General features: G+C 43.6%; 1 protein-coding gene across 4 annotated transcripts in view; it reads left to right on the top strand.

Annotated features, from left to right (window-relative positions):
• Nucleotides 1-18,502, top strand: part of LOC144685670 (tubulin beta-4B chain-like) — a 70,328-nt gene extending 51,826 nt beyond the window's left edge. Inside the window, exons 3-5 of one of the 4 annotated variants that reach the window (XM_078550447.1) lie at nt 1,460-1,570; nt 16,850-16,990; nt 17,690-18,502. In XM_078550447.1, the coding sequence (XP_078406573.1) occupies nt 1,460-1,570; nt 16,850-16,990; nt 17,690-17,907 (470 nt within the window). In that variant the 3' untranslated portion in view covers nt 17,908-18,502. Of the gene's footprint in view, nt 1-1,459; nt 1,571-16,849 lie in introns of all 4 variants that reach the window. The other 3 variants (XM_078550446.1, XM_078550448.1, XM_078550445.1) reach the window with 3 other exon arrangements.
• The last annotated feature ends 6,354 nt before the right edge of the window (nt 18,503-24,856 follow it).

Here is a 24,856-nt window from a genome sequence, read left to right on the forward strand (position 1 = left end):
CTGTACGATGCTCAGACTGACGCAGCACGATACTCAGAATGACGCAGTACAATGCTCAGACTGATGCAGTACGATGCTCTGACTAACGCAGTACAATGCTCAGACTGACACTATGCTGCTCAGACTAATGCAGTACAATGCTCTGACGTAGTACGAAGCTCAGACTGACACAGTACGCTGCTCAGATTGACACTGTACACTGCTTAGACTGACGCAGTACGATGCTCAGACTGACACTGTACGATGGCCAGACTGATGCAGAACGATGCTCTGACTAACGAAGTGCGATGCTCAGACTGACAAAATACATGCTCTGACTAATGCAGTACAATGCTCTGACTGACGCAGCATGATGCTCAGACTGACACTGTACGATGGCCAGACTGATGCAGTACTATGTCTGACTAACCAAGTGCGATGCTCAGACTGACACAATACATGCTCTGACTAATGCAGTACAATGCTCAGACTGACGCAGCATGATGCTCAGACTGACACTGCACGATGCTCAGACTAATGAATACGATGCTCTGACAGATCGAGTACGCTGCTCAGACTGACACAGAACGATGCTCAGACTGACGCAGAACCATGCTCAGACTGACGCAGAACCATGCTCAGACTGACGCAGAACCATGCTCAGACTGACGCAGAACCATGCTCAGACTGACGCAGAACCATGCTCAGACTGACGCAGAACCATGCTCAGACTGACGCAGAACCATGCTCAGACTGACGCAGAACCATGCTCAGACTGACGCAGAACCATGCTCAGACTGACGCAGAACCATGCTCAGACTGACGCAGAACCATGCTCAGACTGACGCAGAACGATGCTCAGACTGACGCAGAACGATGCTCAGACTGACGCAGAACGATGCTCAGACTGACGCAGAACGATGCTCAGACTGACGCAGAACGATGCTCAGACTGACGAAGTACGATGCTCAGACTAATGCAGTACGATGCTCTGACTAACGAATTACGATGCTCAGACTGACACTGTGTGATGATCTGACTAACGTAATACGATGCTCTGACTGACGCAGTAAGATGCTCAGACTGACTAAGTACGATGCTAAGACTGACACAATACGTGCTGTGACTGATGCAGTACGATGCTCTGACTAATGAATTACGATGCTCAGACTGACTAAGTACGATGCTCAGACTGGCACAATACGTGCTCTGACTGACGCAGTACGATGCTCAGTCTGATTCTGTACGATGCTCAGACTGATGCTGTATGATGCCCAGACAACTGTACAATGCCATGTAGGAAGTGGTATGATGCTCAGACTAATGTGGTTTGATGCTCTGACTGATGCGATACAACGTAAGACTGACAGTACAATGGCATGACGGACACAGTATGATGCTGTAACAAACACTAATGCTGTGAGTGATATGCTGTTATACAAGTTTTGACAGGTTACTTACATTTAGCCTTTCGATCTAGGTGGCAAGTATGTGCCTCGTGCTGTCCTCATGGATTTGGAACCTGGTACTATGGACTCAGTTCGCTCTGGTCCCTTTGGGCAGATTTTCAGACCAGATAACTTTGTGTTTGGTAAGTAAAGTTTATAAGGTACAAAAGAACTTGCATTTATAAGTGTCTCTCAGCAACTAAAGTACTTTTGAAATGTTTTCAGTGTTCAAACAAACACAGTAGTCAATGACAGTTTAATCTGTTTTATCCTTCAACCAACATCATTAACATAAGAAGATAACTTAAGAAATAGGAGCAGTAGTAATCTATTTAACCCCTCGAGTCTGCTGTGTCAGTCTATAAGATAATGGTTGATCTGTTGTGGCCTTAATTCCACTTTTCCTGCTTGTTCTCCCATAGCCCTTGACTCCCTTGTCAATCAAAAATCTGCCTAACTCTGTCTTGAATATATTCAATGACACAGCCTCCACTGCTCGCTGAGGGAGAGAATTCCAAAGACTAATGACCCTCTGAGAGAAGAAATTCCTCCTCATCTCCATCATAAATGGGAATCCCTTACTTGGAAACTGCTCCCTAGTTCTAGATTCCCCCAAGAGGAGAAACATCTCAGCATCTACCCTGTCAAGCTGCCTCAGAATCTTATATGTTTCAAAAAGATTACCTCTATTCTTCTAAATTCCAATGAGTATAGGCTCAACCTTTAATTGGCTTAGTTGTAGGAGACAGAGGGTGATGACAGAGGGATGCTTTAGTGACTGGAAGCCAGTGTCCAGTGGCATACCACAGGGATCTGTGCTGGGTCCCCTATTATTAGTCATTTATATAAACGACATAGATGACTATGTGGGGGGTAGGATTAGTAAGTTTGCGGATGACACAAAGATTGGCCGGGTGGTTAACAGTGAGGTTCAGTGTCTTGGGCTACAGGAAGATATAGAAAAAAGGGATATGGGACACTTGCCTTTATCAATCGAGGCATAGATTACAAAAGTAGGGAGATCATGTTGGAGTTGTATAGAACCTTGATGAGGCCACAGCTGGAGTACTGTGTGCAGTTCTGGTCGCAACATTATAGGAAGGATGTGATTGCACTGGATGGGGTGCAGAGGAGATTCACCAGGATGTTGCCTGGGATGAAACATTTAACTTATGAAGAGAGGTTGGATAGACTTGGGTTGTTTTTGTTGGAGCAGAGAAGACTGAGGGGCGACCTGATCGAGGTGTACATGCTTATGAGGGGCATAGAATAGGGAGCAGTTGTTCCCCTTAGTTGAAGGGTCAGTCACGAGGGGACATAAGTTCAAGGTGAGGGGCAGGAGATTTAGGGGGGATGTGAGGAAAAACTTTTTTACCCAGAGGGTGGTGACAGTCTGGAATGTGCTGCCTGGGAAGGTGGTGGAGACGGGTTGCCTCACATCCTGTAAAAAGTACCTGGATGAGCACTTGGCATGTCATAACATTCAAGGCTATGGGTAAAGTGCTGGTAAATGGGATTAGGCAGGTAGGTCAGGTGTTTCTCATGTGTCGGTGCAGACTTGATGGGCCGAAGGGCCTCTTCTGCACTGCGTGATTCTGTGAACTCCTTTATCCCAGGAATCAGCCTCGTGAACCTTCTCTGAACTGGCTCCAATGCAAGTTTATCTCTCCTTCAGTAAGGTGACCAAAACGGCACACACTACTCCAGGTGTGGTCTCACCAATACAGTTGTAGCAAGACTTCTCTACTTTTATGCTGCATCCCCCTTGCAATAAAAAACAACTTTCCATTTACCTCCTTAATTACTTGCATACCTGCGTGTTGACTTTTTGTGATTCATGTACAAGGACATCCAGATCCCTCTGTACACAGCATTCTGCAGACTCTTTCCATTTAAATAACACTCTGCTTTTCTATTCTTCCTGCCTTAGTGGACAGCCTCACACTTTCCCACACTATACTCCATATGCCATATTTTTGCCCCCTCACTTTATCTATATCCCTTTGCAGATTTGCAGACTCTTTGTATCCTCCTCACAACTTGCTTTCCTATCTATCTTTGTATCATCAGCAAATTTGGCTAGAATGCACTCAGTCCCTTCATCCAAGTCATTAATATAGATCATAAATATTTGAGACCCCAACACTGATCCCTGTGGCACTCCAGTAGTTACAGTTTGCCAATCTGAAAATTACCTATTTATCCCCACTCTCTGTTTCCTGTTAGTTAGCCAATCCTCTATCCATGCTAATGCCCTCAACACCATCTGCTTTTATCTTGTGTAGTAACCTTTTATGTGGCACCTTATCGAATGCCTTATGAAAATCCAAATACACCACATCTACTGGTTCCCCTTTACCCACCCTGCTTGTTACATTCTCAAAGAACTCTAATAAATTTGTCAAACACAATCTCCCTAAATGTTGGCCAGGGCAGCGGAGCGAACTCTCCTGCTCTTCTTCAAACAGTGCCAAGAGATCTTGCATCCACCTAAACAGGCAGAGAGTTTTGGTTTCACATCCCATTTAAAAGATAATACTTACAGCAATGAAGCACTCTCTCAGTACAACCTGATTTGTATGCTGAAGTCTCTCTGGAGTGGGACTTGAACCACTGCCTTGCACCTCGAGCAAGAGAAGGTGACACTTTATATAAGTTGCTGTCTGGCATGCATCTCTTTTGTAGAGTGCCCTTGATTTTCTGTTTGCATTATTTTAATATTATTAGAATAATGCTGAGCAGAAACTCTAGGTCTTAACATGAACCTAGAGGGCAGTTCGTTGCTGAATGGACTGGTATTGAAATGCTTGTTGCTCATGTTTGGTTGTCAAGAAAGGAAGGTGTAGAAAGGGGGAGATGGTGGCCTATTGGCAACATCACTGGACTAGTAATCCAGAGATCCAGGCTAATGCTGGTGGAATTTAAATTCAGTTAATAAACCTGGAATATGAAGCTAGTCTCAGTAATGATGACCCTGAAATTATCATTGATTGTTGTAAAAAAACAATCTGGTTCACCTTTAGGAAAGGAAATCTGCCATCCTTACACAGTCTGGCCTACATGTGACTCCAGATCCACATGTGGTTGACTCTTAACTGCCCTCTGAAATAGCCTGGCAAACCCCTCAGTTCAAGGGTAATCAGGAATGGGCAACAAATGTGGCCTTGTCAATGAAGCCCGCAACTCGTGAATGAAAAAAGAACTGGCAACATTCTGCAACAAGTTGGATCTCAAAACAACTCATTCAGTAAAGTCACAACACTGCTAAATTTTGCTTCTCCAGTTAATTTAGTGCCACTGGTTTCAAGTGAGTGACTAGAATGCCTGTCTTCAGTTAGTTCTGTTGAAAGGGAGTATCACTTGGTTGATATGCCCAAACTAATAGCCTGTTAGGTCAGTTGGCACAGAGAGCCTCTTCAGTCAAGAGAAACATTTGATTTCCCTGGAACTGAGCCTTGAGAAAGACCAAATGCCAAAAAATTGACAAATTAATAATATCTTCCCGTCATGGCAAAACCCAACTCAGGAAATTTGAGCTTAATGTGCTCTGCTATGTTCCTTTTGTGCTATTTCAAGGCTGTGATACTAGTACATGTTTTCATCAGTCTCTTGACAACTCAGAACAAGAGTTTCAATGCCACTATTGTCTGAGCTGGCCTGAAGATGTCATCTACCGCTAGTGTTTGTGCTACTTTGACAATATTTTCTGTTTGTAAATGGAGATTAAAGAATTGACAAATAATAGATCATTTAACTTGGTTGCACTCCTAGCCATAGAATCTTACAGCACAGAATGAGGCCATTTGGCTCATTGTGTCTGAACTGGCTCTTTGAAAGAGCTGGCCAATTTAATCCCACACCTCAGCCTTTCATGTAGTGTGTTCATGTCTTAACCCTCTGTGTGAAAAATATTCTTTTCATTCTCCCTTTGCTACTTTTGCCAAATATTTTAACTATGTGATCTCTGGCCAAAGGAAACAGTTCCTCCCTACCTGCTCCATGAAAACTCAGAATTTTGAATACCTCTGTTAAGTCTCTGCTGTAAGGAGAACCATTCCAGCTTCTCCGATCTTATACATATCTGAACTCCCTCATCCCTGGTATCATCCTGGTAAACCTCCTTGGCACCCTGTGCCCCAAGGCCTTGACACACTTCCTAAAGTGTGGTACTCAGAATTGTACACAGTGTTCCTGCTGAGGCATAATCAGTGATTTATAAAGGTTTAGCATAATTTCCTAGTTTTTGTATTCAATGACCCTTCATACAAAGCCAAGGGTCTGATAAGCTTTAACCGCCTTATTAGCTTGCTCTGCCAATTTGTGAATAGTTACCCCCCCCCCCAAACAGGCTCTCTCCTCTTGTTTCTGCCCCCCGCCCACCACCCCATCATCACCACTGCCTCTCCATGTTTTTTCCTCAAAGTGCACCAAGTCATACTTGTCCACAGTGAATTGCATCTGCCACATGTCTGCTCATTTTACCGGTCTGCCTATGCCCTCCTGCAGTTTACTACTATCCTCTGTACCATTCACTTTGTTGCCAGTTTTGTAGCATCAGCAAACTTCAAAATTGTATTCTCTATACCTCAAGTTCAGTTCATTTCATATAACAAGAAAAGCAATGGTTGTAATACCATCCCCTGGGGGACCCCACTCATACTTCTGTACCAGTCAGGAAAACATCCATTCACCACTACTCTTTGACTCTCAATGGTTAGCCAATTATGTACCCAAGTTACCTCCATCTCCTTAATTTAATCCCTTTATTCTCACTTTCGAATACATCTAGCATGTGGTGTTCTGATAGAATTATCTGGCCAGTATCAAGCTCCCCAACCTCTACCCTATCTATGCCCCTCATAATTTTGTATACCTCTATCAGGTGCCCCCTCAGCATTCTCTGCTCTAAGGAAAACAACCCTAGCCTATCCAGTCTCTCTTCATAGCTGAAACGTTCCAGCCCAGGCAACATCCTGGTGAATCTCCTCTGCACCCTCTCCAGTGCAATCACATCCTTCCTATAGTATGGTGACCAGAACTGCACACAGTACTCCAGCTGTGGCCTAACTAGCGTTTTATACAGCTCCAACATAACCTCCCTGCCCTTACATTCTATGCCTTGGCTAATAAAGGCAAGTATCCCATATGCCTTCTTAACTACCTTACCTACCTGTGCTGCTGCCTTCAGGGATCTGTGGACATGGACACCAAGGTCCCTCTGATCCTCTGTATTTCCTAGGGTCCTACCATTCATCGTGTATTCCCTTGCCGTGTTAGTCCTCCCAAAATGCATCACCTTACACTTCTCAGGATTAAATTCCATTTGCCACTGCTCTGCCCATCTGACCAGCCCATCTATATCATCCTGTAATCTAAGGCTTTCCTCCTCAGTATTTACGACACCACCAAATTTCATGCCATCTGTGAACTTACTGATCGTACCTCCTATATTCATGTCTAAATCATTAATGACACTACAAACAGCAAGGGTCCCAGCACCAATCCCTGTGGTACACCAATCACAAAAACAATCTTCGACCATCACCCTCTGCCTCCTGACACTAAGCCAATTTTGGATCCAATTTGCCCTGGATGCCGTGGGCTCTTACCTTCTTGACCATCCTTCCATGCGGGATCTTGTCAAAAGCCTTACTGAAGTCCAAGTAGACTACATCAACTGTACTATCCTCATCTACACAATTCATCACCTCCTCAAAAAATCCAATCAAATTTGTTAGACATGATCTCCCCCTGACAAAGCCATGCTGACTATCCCTGGGTAATCCCTGCCTCTCCAAGTGGAGATTAATCCTGTCCCTCAGAATTTTTTCCAATAGTTTCCCTACTACTGATGTTAGACTCACTGGCCTGTAATTACTTCGTCTATCTCTACTACCCTTCTTGAATAATGGTACCACATTCGCTGTCCTCCAGTCCTCTGGCACCTCTCCTGTGGCCAGAGAGGATTTGAAAATTAGTGTCAGAGCCCCTGCAATCTCCTCCTCCCTTGCCTCACATAGCAGCCGGGGGTACATCTCATCTGGGCCTGAGGATTTATCTACTTTTAAGCCCACTAAAACCGCTAAAACCTCCTCCCTTTCAATGCTAATTTGTTCAAGTCTATCACAGTCCCCCTCCCTGATTTCTACACCTACATCGTCCTTCTCCATAGTGAACACAGAGGAAAAGTGATCATTTAAAACCTCACCTGTGTCCTACCGGCTCCACGCACAGATTGCCACTTTGGTCCTTAATGGACCCTACTCTTTTCCTGGTTATTCTCTTGCCCTTAATATATTTATAAAAAACCTTGGGATTTTCCTTTATCTTGCCCGCCAGTGGTTTTTCATGCCCCCTCTTCGCTCTCCTAATTACTTTTTTAAGTATTCCCCCCTACACTTTATATGTTCCTCTAGGGCTTCTGCTGTTTTCAGTCCCCTGTATCTGCCATAAGCCTCCTTTTTTTTCCTTATCCAATCCTCTATATTCCTTGACATCCAGTGTTCCCTAGACTTGTTAGTCCTACCCTTCACCTTTACAGGAACATGTTGGCCCTGAACTCTCACTATTTCCTTTTTGAATAACTCCCAACTGCTCTGATGTAGACTTTCCTACAAGTAGCTGCTCCCAGTCCACTATGGCCAGATCCTGTCACTTTAAGAATTTCGCCCTCTCTAAGTCTTTCACACTAAGACTATCCCAGTTAATATTGGGGAAGTTGAAATCCCATACTATTATTACCCTTTTATTTTTACATTTCTCTGAGATTTGCCTACATATCTGCTGCTCTATCTCCCCCTGATTGGAGGCCTATAGTACATTCCCAGCAAAGTAATTGCCCCCTTTTTGTTTTTAAGTTCTACTAATATGGCCTCATTTGAGGAACCTTCTAAGATACCATCCCTCCTTACTGCAGTAAATGACTCCTTGATCAATAATGCAATGCCACCTCATATTTTACACCCCCGCAGCCACCCCCCCCCACCCCCGAAGATTCTATACCCTGGAATATTGAGCTGCCCGTCCTGCCCTTCCCTCAACCATGTCTCTGTGATAGCAACAATATCATACTCCCATGTGTTAATCAACGCCCTCAATTCATCTGCGTTACTTGTAAGACTCCTTAAAATAGATACAGTCCAACCTTGCATTATTCTCTTGTGCCTTAACAGGTCTGTATTTGCTCTGCCTTCCAGACTAACGTAGTTTCTCTTCTATATTTGGCTGTGCATTACCCCCTACTGTACCTCCACTCTGTATCCCATCCCCCTGCCAAATTAGTTTAAACCCCCCCCCCACCCCCAACAGCACTAGCAAACCTCCCCACAAAGGATGTTGGTCCCGTTCCGGTTCAGGTGCAGCACATCCGACATTCATTAGAAACAGACCTAGTGATCCAGGAAACTAAAGCCCTCCCTCCTGCATTATCTATTCAGTCAAGTTATTGATATGAATTGTAAATAGTTGAGGTCCCAGCACAGACCCCTTCAGGACTCCACTCATCACATCCTGCCAATCAGACAAAGACCCATTTATGCATACTTTCTGTTTTCTGCAGCTAATTCTCAATCCAGGCTAATATATTACCCCCCTAAACCATGAGCTTTTATTTTCTGCAAAAGCCTATGATATGGTACCTTATCAAATGCCTCCTGGAAATCCAAGTACAGTATGTCTGCAGTCTCCCCTTTATCCACAGCACATGTTACTCCAGCAAAGAACTCTATAATAAATTGGTTAAACATGATTTCCCTTTCACAAAAGCTTGCTGACTCCTCCCAATTACCTTGTGTTTTTCTAAGTGTCCAGCTATAACCTCTTTAATGATTGACTCTAACACCTTCCTCATCACAGATGTCAAGCTAATTGGCCTATAGTTTTGTGTTTTCTGCCTCCTCCCTTCTTGAATAGAGGGGTCTTATTTGCTACTTTCCAGTCTGATGGAACCTTTCCAGAATCTCAGGAATTTTGGAAAATTAACACCAACGCATCTACTACCTCATTAGCCACCTCTTTTAAGGCCCTAGGATGAAGTCCATTAGGACCCGGAGACTAGTCAGCCCGCAGCTCCATCAGTTTGCTCAGTACTGCTTCCCTAGTGATTGTAATTTCACCAATTCCCTCTCTCCCTTCCACCTCCTGATTTACAGCTATTACTGGAATGTTTTTTGTATCCTCTATGGTGAAGAGAGAAGCAAAATATTTGTTCATTTCATCTGCTATTTCCTTATTACCTACTGTTAATTCCCCATTCTCACTCTCTAGAGGTCCAAAACTCACTTTAACTACTTCTTTCCTGTTTAAGTACCTGTAGAAACTCTTGCTATGAGTTTTTACATTTCTAGCTAGTTTCCTCTCATACACTAATTTCTTTCTCCTGATTAACCTTTTAGACTTTTTCTGCCGTCTTTTATTCTGACCATTTCTGTTACGGACAGGAGGGGGTCTAATTTAAACAGCACAAATTCCTCCCCTCACCACCTGTCTGTAAACAGAAAAGTGTTTTGATTTGTTTCCCTCTTTATAAGCGGTAACGTATTCCTCAAACTCTCGGTTTTGATGCGATCCAATTTTCTATTAATCACCCCACAGCAATCTCAAGGTAGAATGAACTCAAAAGGGAGTATTTTCTCCCCGTCAGAAGGGGCGGTTAGGAGCGGGCACAGAGCCGATTGCCGCCTTCGATCGGCTGTGTGCTGCCATTTTATGTGGGCGGGCCAATTAAGGCCCACCCAGCATGACGCACGCCTGGTAATGCTCAACGCTATCTGTGAGGGCAGGTGGAGGAGGGAGAGTCAGGGCCTGTGCTCTTTCGCGCGCGCAGAAATCTCCCTGAGGCACGGAGCTGCCTTAGAGATTAAGTTCAGGTTTAAAGTTGAAAAAGATAAAAAAAAATAAAATTATTCAGATATGTCCCCTCATGTGACAGTGTCACATGAGCTGGGACATGTTTATGAATTTTCATAAAAATTTTAATTTAATTAATGAAACCTTCATGAAAGCTCATCCCGCCCGTGAATGAGGTTGCATGAAAAATCTGAAGGCTCTTCGCCTGCCCGTCAACCTTAGGGTTGGACGGGCAGCTTTCTCAATTGGGTTAATTGTTTTATTAATAACTTTAACAGGCTTTTGACAGTTCGGCGAGCGCGTAGCATGCCCGCCGAACGAAAGATCGGAATGACACGGGGTGACGTCGGGACGCATGCCCAATGTCACCGCGTGTCATTTTACGTGTCGGCGTGCGGGGCCCGCCCCTGCATGCCAAACAGAAGATTTTGCCCAAAGTGTTGGTTTATTTGCACGCACTCAAAACGTGGAAAGTGGTTTCGCAATGTCCCTCCCTTTGCATTCATACAGTAAAAGAGGGATAAAGGAAAGGATTTATAATGCAGGGACCACAGAGAAAATAAATATTGTTTCATGTGGGTTCCAGAGTCCAGAATCAAAGTCCAATGAGGTATTCCTTCATGGAGGTTGATGAGCTGAAAACTGATGCTGGATAATTCACTTTTCTGGTGGTGCTGACTTCACAACATGAGATAGACTGCAGAGATGAATCAGTGTTGTAGGTGATGGTACAGAATTTCCAACAGAAGCAGTATAGATGGGGCCAGGTATCCGACCTGGACCAGAGCTCCTTGTTTGTGAGGCTGCTAGCCAGATAATAAAAAAGCAGTCTGAGACTTTGCAGTTCAGTAAGGCAATATTAACAGCTGCACGAGCCAGAGGTCCATGTCACATGGCCCCCACCTTTCCACACTGTCTTTGACAAAGGACTAGTATCCCTTGTCTGGGTCCCTGAGATTGTTAAATGTCTCAAGCATTAAGAATTGGAAGGAAGATTGTGGGGCCCTTTGTCTTAGTAGACAAGGAGATTCCTGCTGGCCAGCCTGGGTTATAAAATGCAGATGACCTTTGTACAGCTCTTTGAATTTGGCCTGTGCAGCCCATAGGGGGTTAGTGGCTCTTTGGGGGTAACAATGTGCGAGTTTCCCCAATAGTGCCAAGTACCACCTTTTGTTCGGGGTAACAGACAAAGGATCAGCCGTTCTAGGTCTTTGTCCAGTTTGAAATTTTTAGAGCTAGCAATGAGCATACCTCTATATATTTTATATATAAAAAAATATACAGGGTGAGGTCTTAGTCCCACAGAGTCTTGTGGGTTGGGCAAAAATAAATGAATTCTATTTCTTTTTTAGTATATGTGGACTTAGGAAGGAAGAATAAAAAGTAAAGAAGTATGCATTCATTCTCCCATTCACACGGGCATGTCTGACACACAGCTAGCAGGGGCAATGGCAGCTCCTTGCTGCATTTTTTTGAGGTTTAAATCTGTGTCAGTGCATCATCAAGGGCATAGTCCTGTCCTGGGATGCAGAATGATTAGGTGACCAGAGAAGATTCAAATCTGTCTTTATGGGGCATCCTATTTAGGGTTAGAGTTTTGAATTTTCCTCTGTTAGGGCTCAGGCCTAGGCAAAGCCAATGTTTTCAGAACTCTGCCTGCCCAACTCTTGGTTAGGTATCCTCCAAAGGGTCTGGAGGTTTTAACACACAGCAGGTGAGTAATGGTCCAGCTACTCGGAGATTTCTGCAGGAGAATGCTAGACATCATACTCTGTGAGTGCCAGGTCTTTTGATCATTGTCCAGCTTAGTTCCTCCCTGTTCGAACAGGGAGTTTGAACAGCTGATCGAACCCAGAGACTGTGGGTTGGCTGATTGTCAGGAGACTGGGGCGCTTTGAAGAGAATTTGGCCTCTCTAGGGGATTTTGGTTTAGTGTCCAGCTTGGGCGCTAGCACAACTGGGGTGTTCCCGTTTCTGTTTTTTTTTATTCGTTCATGAGATGTGGGCTTCGCTGGCTAGGCCAGCATTTATTTGCCATCCCTAATTGCCCTTGTTCACAAGGTATTTAAGAGTCAACAACATTGCTGTGGTTCTGGAGTCACATGTAGGGCAGACCAGGTAAGGACAGTCGATTTCCTTCCCTAAAGGACATTAGTGAACCAGATGGGTTTTCACAACAATCGGCAATGGTTTCATGGTCATCATCAGACTCTTAATTCCAGATTCTTATTGAATTCAAATTTCACCATCTAAACCCTGATCCCTGGAGCATTACCCTGGGTCTCTGGAATACTAGTCCAGTGACAATACCACTATGCCACTACCTGCCCGTTGGGTACTTTAGGTTGGCAAGGAGGTGGGCAGTCTGCTCCTGAACTTGGGCCAGTCTTTTTGGGCCCGGATGATAGGAAGGGCTGCCTTCTGGAAAGGGCCACTCCCGCAACCATATCAGGTAGGCCTACAGTGATGTAGCCTGGGGTGTTGTTAAGGATCATTTTTAAATGCAGTAGGCAACCCTGTCAGGTTGTCTCAAGATTCTGCATTAAGGTGGGTGGATATGGGATCCAATTTGGTTAGGATCCTTCTGCTGATCAGTTGGGTAGTAGGCTCCACGTCTTTTGGAACACTACTGCCCTCTGGTGACGTTCAGCTCTTGCTATACCTTCTGGTGGCTTTTCAACTAAGTGAGGCATCAACCCCACTCTTTCTGGGCCAAATTGGAAACTTTTCTGGTCCCCATTTAAGTTTGCCATAAAACTGCTGACCAGACCAATCACTGGCTTCTTAGCCAATGTCTTTGAATTGGGAGGGGACGCTCTCCTAACTTGTTCCATGTCCCCAGTAACACCACTACCCTCAAGTGGAGGTGCAGCTCCAGCTACCCTCCCTTGTGGCTTTACAGCTGAGGGAGGCATCTCACCTTCTAACTGCTCATTGGTTTGAGAACTTCCATTGTCCCTATTTATATCAGAAAGAAGGTTTCTGCCAGCCGTACTTCCAGCAATTCCTTAACCTTTGTCTTTTCAGGTTTAAGAGCTTGCTTTCCTTCAGGATCTTCGACTACGTGGGGCATCTCCTTACTATCTCTTTCCCTGCTCTAGGATTTCTCTGGACCCTGTTTAGTTCAGGTGTATTCTGTGAGGCTGTTTCCTCTTTTAACTCTACTGGCCGGGCTTCAGCCGTGCCACATTCGAGCAGCACGCTCAATTTTTATGGGTGCTATTTCGCTGTTTTGGACCTCTGGGCCTTCCCCAGCTTTCTACTTTCCTGCAGATTTCTGCTAGTTGACTTTGGCCTCTTTTCTTTCGCTGGCTAACATCTTGCTACCAGACAAATCGTTTCTAAGGAGGAAATCGATTCCTGCTACTGGTAGTTCAGGGAACAATTCTTACCATCACAAGGCCTGAAACATGGTCACACTCTAGGTTGACCCTATGGGGGGGGTGCAAACACAGACTCTCCTCCCACTGCATTGATCAGTGCTTTGGCCATGAGGGAGGACTCTATGGAGGGTGGGGTGGGGGTGTAATGGTGGCGGTGGTGGTGGGTGAGTAGGTTTAAGTTTCCCTCTAACATTAAGGACTGAGTGGCCCCTGTGTCAGAGCAGTACAATGGACTAGCTCACAATCTGGGATGGGTATGGGGACACTGTTCCTGAAAGGACAATACTCCAGACGCTCTCGGAGTTTGTCCGGCTCAGACACACACAGCGCCATGCTCTCCAAAGGGTAAGTTTCAGTAGTGACAGCCTCTGCCTGCTCTGCTGCAGTACCCATTGGGGCATTCTTAAGGGGACTACTCATATTAACCCTATTAGACCAACAGGCTTCCCTCAAAATCTCCAGCATTCAGGCCTGGAATGGCTTATTTCATTGCAATGGGAACACACCGGTGTCTTGGGGGGGCTGCAGGAGGGCTTCTCGCACCCTCCTTTGTGTTTCCTTTTCTGGGTGGGCGGGCATTTCCTCTCTAGATCCCCCCGCTTATCTTTCCAGTGTTCATGGGAATGGTTTGGAAAGGGTTTGCCTAAGTTTCTAGGCCTATAGGTGAGATCATTGCTGTCTGCTGTAACTGCTGCATCCCTAGCTGTGAGGGTTCTCTGCTCCTCTATCTGAATCTGCAGGTTGGAGGGTAAGCAATTTTTGAAATCCTCCAACCATACCAACTCACACAACCCCTCATAGGTGCATGGGATTCTTAGGGACCTTACCCATCGGTCAAACGCAATTTGCTTCAGCCGTTCAAATCGATGTAGGTTTGTGTGAGCTTCTTACAAGTGTTCCGGAATTGCTGGCGATATGCCTCCAGGATTAACTCGTAAACACTTAGGATGGCCGCCTTGGTCTGCTCATAATTCATGGACACATCAGGGGTCAGCATAGAGTAGACCTTTTGGGCTCTCCCTGACAGCTGCCCTTGAATTAAAAATGCCCTGATAACCAATGATTATTTTAGCTGTCCTACTACTTTGCCAGAAGTGACAAAAATTGACTTCACAACACTCTCTTCGAATTTGGGAATGAATCTACTATACTTGAGGGCCTCAGAATGTGGTTCTGGGTTAGGGGGATAGGGGGTGCTACCAGGTACCCTTCCAGCTGTCTGGTCTCTCTCCTTTTGAGCTACTTGTTCCATTTCCAACTTTTGGAGCTGGAATTCTTCTCTCTCCCTTTCTCTCTCTCTTCCTCTCTCCTGTTCTTCCCTTTCTCTCTCTCCTTAAATTCTAGCTGTATTCTGAGCTTTTCCAGCTCGAAATTGGCTGGGGATGTGGAATTCGGAATCATGGTTGAGCTCTACATCTAGCTGTTCTATCGGTGATAACGTGAGACCGAAATGTTCTGCCAACAACTGGATCAGCTCGCTTCTCTTTGCTTTACCGGATAACTTTAACTGTACCTCCCTAGCTACAGCTTTCAGTTGCTCTGTGCTAAGGGATGTTAATGTTTCACTGTTCAAATTTCTTTGCCTAACCCACATCTGGGCATCAAAAGTTGCCATTTTCCTAGTGTTCGGGCAAAGAAATTTGCCGTGTAAGGTATTATGTTTTAAAATTTGTTCTAACCATTAAGTTTTCCTCTTTTGGTTTCCACTTGGCTCTTTTATTTCAAATTTGGCTCGCATCTTACTTGGACTCTGGTCAAATTCAAATAGGTGATCCCGGATTTGAGCTCTGAATTTCTGTTATGAACAGGAGGGGGGTTAATTTAAACAGCATGAATTTCTCTTCTCACTACCCGCCTGTAAATGGACAGGTGTTTTGATTTATTTCCCTCTTTATAAGCGGTGGTATATTCCCCAACCTCTCGGTTTTAGTGCAATCCAATTTTCTATTAAACACCCCACAGCAAACTCAAGATAGGATGAACTCAAAGGGTTAGTTTATTTGCACAGACTCAAAATGCAGGAAGAGGGTTCGCAACATCCCCCCCCCTTTGCATTCATACAGTAAAAGAGGGATAGAGAAAAGAAGGTTTTACAGTGCAGAGACCAAGGAGAAAATTGGTTCACATGGTTCCAGAATCAAAGTCCATTGAGGTATTCCTTCACGGAGGTCGATGAGCTGAAAACTGATGCTGGATAATTCACTTTTCTGGTGTTGTTGACTTCACACGATCAGATAGGCATGAAGAGATGAACCAGTCTTGTAGGTAATGGTTCAGAATTTCCAGCAGAAGCAGTGTAGATGGGACTAGGTGTCTGACTTGGGACAGAGCTCCTTGTCTGTGATGCTGCTAGTCAGATGATAAAAAAGCAGACTGAGACTTTGTAGTTCAGCAAGGTAATATTATTGGTTCCACAAGCCAGAGGCCATGTCACATGACTCCCACCTTTCCACATTGTCTTTGACAGAGGACGTGTATCCCTCGACTTGGTTCCTGAGATTGTTAAATGTCTCAACCATTAAGAATTGAAAGGAAGGTTGTGGGGCCCTTTATCTTAGTAAACAAGGAGGCTCCTGTTAGGCAGCCTGGGTTATAAAATGCAGATGGCCTTTGTATAACTCTCTGAATTTGGTCTGTGCAGCCCACAGGAAGTCGTTAGTGGCTCTCCAGGGATAATGATCTGCGGGTTTCCCCAATACTGCCAGGTAGCTTCTTTTGTTCAGTCACAGATAGACATAGATTCAGCCATTCTAGGCCTCTGTCCAGTTTGAATTTTCTAGAGATAGCAATGAGCATTTCTCTATATATTTTGTAAAAGATATATATAGGGTGAGATCTTAGTTCTTCACAGTTTGTTTCCCCAGCACTAAAATCTCTTATCAATATTCACAAAAAAATCAAATATTGCAGCTATATAAACACATAGCAGATTTTTGTGAGGCATGTTTAAAATCATAGCTGAAGTAGCAACAATGCTTTTCATAATCGGGGACTTTACTCCTTGGCACTTGTACAATTAAATAATCCTGGTCATTGATCTTGTAAATGCTGTTCAAGCAGTTCATGCAGATAAGCAAATGCTTTAAAAATAGTATACGAGTAATGCTGTTCTGGATTACTGTTCCAAAGAAATTGGCTAATTGATATATTTCTTAGGAGTGTAAGAATTTAAATTGTTTTTGTTTGTTGCAGGTCAGAGCGGTGCTGGTAACAACTGGGCCAAAGGACATTACACTGAAGGTGCTGAACTGGTTGACTCTGTTCTGGATGTGGTGAGGAAGGAGGCTGAGAGCTGTGATTGTCTCCAGGGATTTCAGCTCACCCATTCACTGGGTGGTGGTACTGGTGCTGGCATGGGCACACTCCTCATCAGCAAGATCCGTGAAGAATACCCGGACAGAATCATGAACACATTTAGTATTGTACCCTCACCAAAAGTGTCGGACACTGTAGTAGAACCTTATAATGCCACTCTCTCTGTTCATCAGCTTGTGGAGAACACTGATGAGACTTACTGTATTGATAATGAGGCACTGTATGACATCTGCTTCCGTACCCTTAAACTGACAACTCCCACTTATGGTGACCTGAACCACCTTGTGTCAGCAACCATGAGCGGTGTAACAACCTGTTTGCGTTTCCCTGGTCAGCTGAATGCTGACCTGCGTAAACTAGCAGTGAACATGGTCCCCTTCCCCCGTCTGCACTTTTTTGTGCCAGGTTTTACTCCTCTGACCAGCCGTGGCAGTCAGCAGTACCGTGCCCTCACAGTACCTGAACTTACCCAGCAGATGTTTGATGCCAAGAATATGATGGCTGCCTGTGACCCTCGACATGGCCGCTACCTGACCGTTGCTGCTGTATTCCGGGGTCGCATGTCCATGAAAGAGGTGGATGAGCAGATGTTGAATGTACAGAACAAAAACAGTACCTATTTTGTTGAATGGATTCCCAATAATGTTAAGACAGCTGTCTGTGACATCCCACCTAGAGGCCTCAAGATGTCTGCCACCTTCATTGGCAACACAACAGCCATTCAGGAACTGTTTAAACGCATCTCTGAGCAGTTTACTGCCATGTTCCGGAGGAAAGCTTTCTTGCATTGGTACACTGGTGAGGGCATGGAAGAGACTGAGTTCACTGAGGCAGAGAGTAATATGAATGACCTGGTATCTGAGTACCAGCAATACCAGGATGCCACGTCTGGAGAGGAGGCTGAAGAGGAAGAATTAGGCGGAGAAGAAAATTAAACTATATATTGTGTATTATCTACAAAGCTTCAGATGTGCATGTTCTCTTTTGCCATTCTGCACTTTCTTGTTTTGATATCAAATGCTACTTTGTAAGGGAATAAATTTAAATAATTGCAATGCAGTTTTGTTGGAGTGTTGTTTTCAAATTTTGAACCCAATGTGTTTGTATTATTTAATGAGAGATCTTCAACCCCAGACAGATAGTGATCCATTTGATCTATAAAATGTATAGTAGCTAAGTGAAGATATTTTAATTATATAACGATTGGTGCGACGTAAAGAAAAGACTTTTAATGAGATACGTACAGATATTAAATAATTAGAAAATTATTATTTTGTATCTTAATAAAAATCTTCAGTTGATCTTCTGGTCTACAAAACCTTACTTCCTGCTGTCACACATTTCCATTATAAATTCTCAATATCTCTTTTGTAATGGAAATTGCCTATGTAAACTCAGCACCTTGTAATTGCATAATATGGCCACTGGGTTACTTTTCCCACAGGCCCTGCTAAATGCTTTCTAAACATTTGCCATGAACATTTTTGATCCACTATTTTTCCCTCAATAGCTGAAATTTCTATGTCCAAAGTAATGGTTATACTAAATATATATTTTTAATGGCATAATTTGTGATTAAAATGTATCCATTGAATTGTCTTTTGTGTCTTTTAATGCCTTCTTAAAAGTTTTTACTTGAAGCTCTCAGCCTCTACCAAAAAATTAGGTTTGGACTTTATGGGTAAGATACTTGTTTGTGTAGTGCTGCCTTCTAGCAGTGCTATAGTGTACGTCCATTCCTCGGGACCAAGCAGCGCCGTGGGGTGCACAGTTAGCGGCTCACAACACTTAACTGCTCCCAGGAATTGGCGTAGTCCTTGTACTGCCACTAGGAAGCAGCATAACGCAAACAAATTTCTCATTTTTATCCAGATGTGAGCTGAATTTGGGTTGTGCAGTCTGAGCATGTACAATGTACCTAATTCTACATTTATGCATTGGTCTTGCATACTGTTGGAATATGTTTTAACATCTCGCTGTTTGCAATCCATTTTTCAAATTATTTGAAGAAAAATTGAAAGACAAATTTCAAAAACTTAATTGAAGTAAAGTTTACATTGAGTGTCTTAACCAGAATGTGTGAGAGTGAGGAAATATAACTTCTAATTCCATACAAAGCTAAACTTTGGAAAATGTACTAATGCAAGAGACACTGAAATCAAAGAGCTAGAGATTTTCTCAAGCAAATGTTCAATCTTCAAAAACTCTTAACTTTTGAAGTAATTTAATTATTTAACCTATACTTTGCTGACACTTAGGAAAGGTCATTGCTCACACTGGTGAGATGGGAAAGGGCAAAGACTTAGTTACAAACATGGGCGGGATTTTCTGGCCTTGCCCGCTGCCAGGATTGTCTGACCCCATGAAAATCAATGGCTGGGCTGCCGAATCTCCCGTGGTCGGTCCCACCACGACGCGGCCAGAAAATCCCAGCCAAAGTCTTTCTAATTTGAATGTTTTAAAAGTTGGATTTTGCTATATATCTGAAGGAAACAGATAATGGAGGAGGGAAGGGAAACTGGATGAGGGACCTCTGGCCTCTCCAGTTGCCCATTGGGAGAGTGGATGATTTAAGGGTGAGCTGAGTGGCAGCGGTTGGAGGAGACGTACTTGGTTAAGTGGGTAATTCAAAAGAGAAGAGTTAGGAGTAGTGATGGCAGTAAATAAAAGTGGTAGGAAGGGAAGTTGATAGGGTAAAGGATGTTGAGAGAGTGACAAGGGTGGGAATGGAATCACAGGGTCACATTCTTCTCCAATCCTACTCCAAATTCATCTGTTGATGGTCCTTTTCCTGACCACATCATTCTGCCTCCCACTGAAAACAAACAAGCAAAAGAAAAGTGGAAAAGGTAGAAGTGAGGACGAAAGTTTTAGAGACGTTTGAAGAGAAATAAACAGAAGATGATAGAATGGAACAGCAACACACATAGGTTAAAAAAAACATTCTGTGACTGAATATATACAATACCACAGGAGATGAACTTCCCTACATTTCTACAGTGACAACACTTCAGAAGTACCTCATTGGCTGTAAGTACTTCAGGACATCTTGAGATTGTGAAAGGTGCTGTATAAACACATTTTAATCACATCCTTGCAGTATCAGAGGGTGGAATTACAGTATGACAATTTTGCATGGCAACTTATAAGCCTGGACATTGGAACTTATAATAGATATAAAAAATATGGATAGTATGCATGACTGAATTATAACTGTGTACCGTGCCCAATTATCACCACCCACTAACCTTGTATCACCTCGAGACTATATGAGTTCAACTGGCACTTTAATAAAATTTTATCTTCATGCAATTACTGTCCAAGAAACTTTATGTCCTGTTGCCACACCACTCAATCTTCCAATATAAATTCCTTAGTGTCCACATACAGAATTAAACTGCCCTATATAAATTCTGTAATTGCACAACCTGACCATGCAATACTGATAAAATTGTTCAATACATTTCTCACATTAAAATGTTTCGCTGCCTTTTTTGCTCATGAACTGAAATTTATGGTGTTCAAAACTGGGTTTAAGCAATTTTGTTAAAAATAAAAAGTCTAATAGCAACATGATTAAATCTACCCATTTAACTCTTTTATTGCCTTCATTAAAGTTTTCATTTGAAAGAATTAACTTCTTCCAAAACCATGGACTTACGCTTGGTGTTTTTGACCAAGAGCTATGTACTGAATTTGGATTATGCAGTCTGATTCTGAGCATGTGCAGTATCTATAATTTCCTAGGGTGCAATTGTACCAGCTTGACTGATGGATGTCTTTCTTTAGTTTCTAGCAGTATGTGTTCAGCTGCTCTTGAAACTTATTTGAAGAAAAGCTACAGGACCATTTTAAAATCTAGTTAAAGTGTATACTGAGTTTTTTCTAAAAACATTTTTAATGTGTGTGAGCAAGTGGGAAAAGACTTAAGTACACACCGGTTCTTATTTCTGTATTCTATAATTTTTTGTAGGTGTATTTAGCTGAGGGAGATACTGTGTCTTTCTATGTAATTTGAATTCATTTTTCAAAAAACATAAGTTGCATTTTGCAGCAAACTGGTTCTCATTATCACTGATTTGGATCTGTGTTGTGTTGACAGAATAGTCTAATATCAGCTGTGTCACATTATGACAGTTAAAGAAAGGTTGGAACTTACATTTCCAAAGTACCTTTCATGACTTCAGGATGATACAAAGCACTTTACAGCCAATGAAGTACTTTTAAAGTGTACTCCCCATTGCATGGTACATGACAGGCAAGTTGCACTCAGCAAACTCCCACAAACAGCCATGAAATACTTGACCAGGTAATCTGTTTTTGTGATTTTGGCCTCAAGGAAATTCATTAAAATTCACAAATCCGTCAAAATTATAGATCACGTGACATTCTACTTGTACAGTTATCACAAAATGTGGTCTATGGTTCAATAACAGAATACATGACATGTATCAGAGGCCAGCACTATGTACAGATGGTCTCTCATCCTGACTTATCTCCATCGTTGGCACTTTTTAAAATACAAATGCATGGAAAGGACTTGTTCAGTTACAGAATGCATGTACTGCAAATGAAAAGCAAACATAAAATGCTGGAAATACTCAGCAGGCCATGGCTCATGGTCAATCACATAGGAGCTGCTCATACAGGAGGGAGGGCTTGACAAATTTACTGAAAAACATTTAAGCAGATAGGAAACATACCTAACATTAATTTGCATTATTTGGGCCCAGAAGAAACACAAGCCAAGTTGGTTATTTGGCATGTCAAAGTTTGATGACAATTGCAACAATGATAAGACACAACATCTCCTCGTGTATTCTGAGCTTAAAAATAGTATTATAAATATATGAGTAAGGCTAGTTACTCAACTGAGTCAGTTCCATTCACAACAATTTATACTGTATGTGAAGAGAGAGCTGATTGGTTGGCAAGTGGCATTGAGAGTTAACTGCCAAACATTGTTTGAAATTTAAACCAGTCGGCTTGACCCTGATTGGTCAAGGCATTGCCCTGAGGAATGAGTCAGCAAATGGCTGTCACCTTTTTGTTTAGCAGAAACAGGTGCAATGTGTGAACATTTTCTGCCTGTCTGCAAAGAACAAGGCACTGTATGTTAATATATGTAGTTTCCAGTACACACAAATGCGCCACACTGCGAACCCAACTGATAATCTTAAATGGGTTGTCAGCCTAATTCTTAGCACATTGAAGATTATTTAGCAAATATTGTCCAATTGCAGAATCACATCTAATGTTGGACACAGTTTTGAGTTCACATTGCGAGCACGGGCTGGTTGGGTAGTCTGTACCTTGCCCATTGTGAACAGTGGAAGGGACATGCTGTTTGATACAATCCGTCAGTCTTTGGAACGTACAGCCTACATACCTAACATCACACTGGCACTGAAATTCATATAGCACATTACTCATTTGTGTGATAGGCAGAACTTCTCTTTGGCTTGACGGCTGCATCCTATTAGTGGTGAATACCACTCATGTTGCTACTGCATAGTAGCAGCGTGAAACATCAAGCTTCATCTGTTGCTCAAATTTTTGAGATAGCTTACCCTTCCAGGGTAATCTGAAGTAGACTGGGCACTTTTCAGGGCCAGAAGTGACAGCCTTAGGCCCGTTCGTGAGTTTGCGCGATATACAGTACAAAATGATCTGACTAGGGTAGCCATTATGCTGCAGGATGCTTTTGATACATTCTATTTAAGCATCAAGCTTGCATGGTGAGCAAATTGCTTGGGCCCTATTTGCAAGGTTGCCAATAAGACCAATCTTAATAGTGTGTGGGACTGTAAGAATCCCAATGTGTATATTGGCCAATGAAGGTAGGCTTGCAGTAGATCATGGGAGAGAATCCTCTGGCAAATTTCTCAACTGGCACATCAAGGAAGTGGAGGTTATTTGACTGCTCCATTTCATAGGTGAGATTGAGCGCAGGTTGGAGTCCATTAAGACATGTAAGGAAATTATTACATGCAGCTGTGGATTTAAATAAAGCAAACATATCAACCAGATATCGGAAATATGCAAGGGGGAGGAGGTTGGGTGTCATTCCATTAAAGGCAGGTTTCTCATGGAACCCAACAAAGATGTTTGCGAGAGCTGGACCTGGAGGGATCCCATGGCAACACAATCTATTTGGGCATACATGGTATCATTAAAACTGAACTCATTTGCGCGAGTTGCCGAGTTAATAAGTTCACTGAATGCTGATTCACACAATGGTGGGGGGGGGTCTAGATTGCCATGATATAGTGCTGTTGTTTCCCCCTTATATTGGTATTCTTGTGAGTGTCCTATTGAGTGCAAGATGAAAAGTTTAGACATGTCTTTTTTTTTCAGCAGTACTCAAATTCTGGACTGCCAAACAACTATTTCCGAAACAAAAACAGAATTACCTGGAAAAACTCAGCAGGTCTGGCAGCATCGGCGGAGAAGAAAAGAGACGACATTTCGAGTCCTCAGGACCCTTCAACAGAACTGAGTATAGTTAGGAGAGGGGTGAAATATAAGCTGGTTTAAGGTGGGGGGTGGTAGGGGGAGAGAAGTTGAGGGTGGGGTGGTTGTAGGGACAAGCAAGCAGTGATAGGAGCAGATAATCAAAAGATGTCACAGACAAAAGGATCAAAGAGGTGTTGAAGGTGATGATATTATCTAAGAAAATGTGCTAATTAAGAATGGATGGCAGGACACTCAAGGTACAGCTCTAGTGGGGGTGGGGTGGAAAGACTGACAAGGTATTAGTTGTAGATTTAAAAATAATGGAAATAGGTGGGAAAAGAAAAATCTATATAAATTATTGAAAAAAACAAAAGGGAGGGGGAAGAAACAGCGTGGGGATGGGGCGAGGGAGTTTAAGATCTAAAGTTGTTGAATTCAATATTCAGCCCGGAAGGCTGTAAAGTGCCTAGTCGGAAGATGAGGTGCTGTTCCTCCAGTTTGCGTTGGGCTTCACTGGAACAATGCAGCAAGCCAAGGACAGACATGTGGGCAAGAGAGCAGGGTGGAGTGTTAAAATGGCAAGCGACAGGGAGGTTTGGGTCTTTCTTGCGGACAGACCGCAGGTGTTCTGCAAAGCGGTCGCCCAGTTTGCATTTGGTCTCTCCAATGTAGAGGAGACCACATTGGGAGCAACGAATGCAGTAGACTAAGTTAGGGGAAATGCAAGTGAAATGCTGCTTCACTTGAAAGGAGTGTTTGGGCCCTTGGACGGTGAGGAGAGAGGAAGTGAAGGGGCAGGTGTTGCATCTTCTGCGTGGGCATGGGGAGGTGCCATAGGTGGGGGTTGAGGAGTAGGGGGTGATGGAGGAGTGGACCAGGGTGTCCCGGAGGGAATGATCCCTACGGAATGCCGCCAGGGGGGGTGAAGGGAAGATGTGTTTGGTGGTGGCATCATGCCGGACTTGGCGGAAATGGCGGAGGATGATCCTTTGAATGCGGAGGCTGGTGGGGTGATAAGTGAGGACAAGGGGGACCCTATCATGTTTCTGGGAGGGAGGAGAAGGCGTGAGGGCGGATGCACGGGAGATGGGCTGGACACGGTTGAGGGCCCTGTCAATGACCGTGGGTGGAAAACCTCGGTTAAGGAAGAAGGAGGACATGTCAGAGGAACTGTTTTTGAAGGTAGCGTCATCAGAACAGATGCGACGGAGGCGAAGGAACTGAGAGAATGGGATGGAGTCCTTACAGGAAGCGGGGTGTGAGGAGCTGTAGTCAAGGTAGCTGTGGGAGTCGGTAGGCTTGTAATGGATATTGGTGGACCGTCTATCATCAGAAATTGAGACAGAGAGGTCAAGGAAGGGAAGACCTGAGAGAAGGGAAGTGTCAGAGATGGACCATGTGAAAATGATGGAGGGGTGGAGATTGGAA

The sequence above is a fragment of the Cetorhinus maximus genome, chromosome 10 (assembly GCF_964194155.1).
Source record: "Cetorhinus maximus chromosome 10, sCetMax3.hap1.1, whole genome shotgun sequence".
Classification (NCBI taxonomy): domain Eukaryota; kingdom Metazoa; phylum Chordata; class Chondrichthyes; order Lamniformes; family Cetorhinidae; genus Cetorhinus; species Cetorhinus maximus.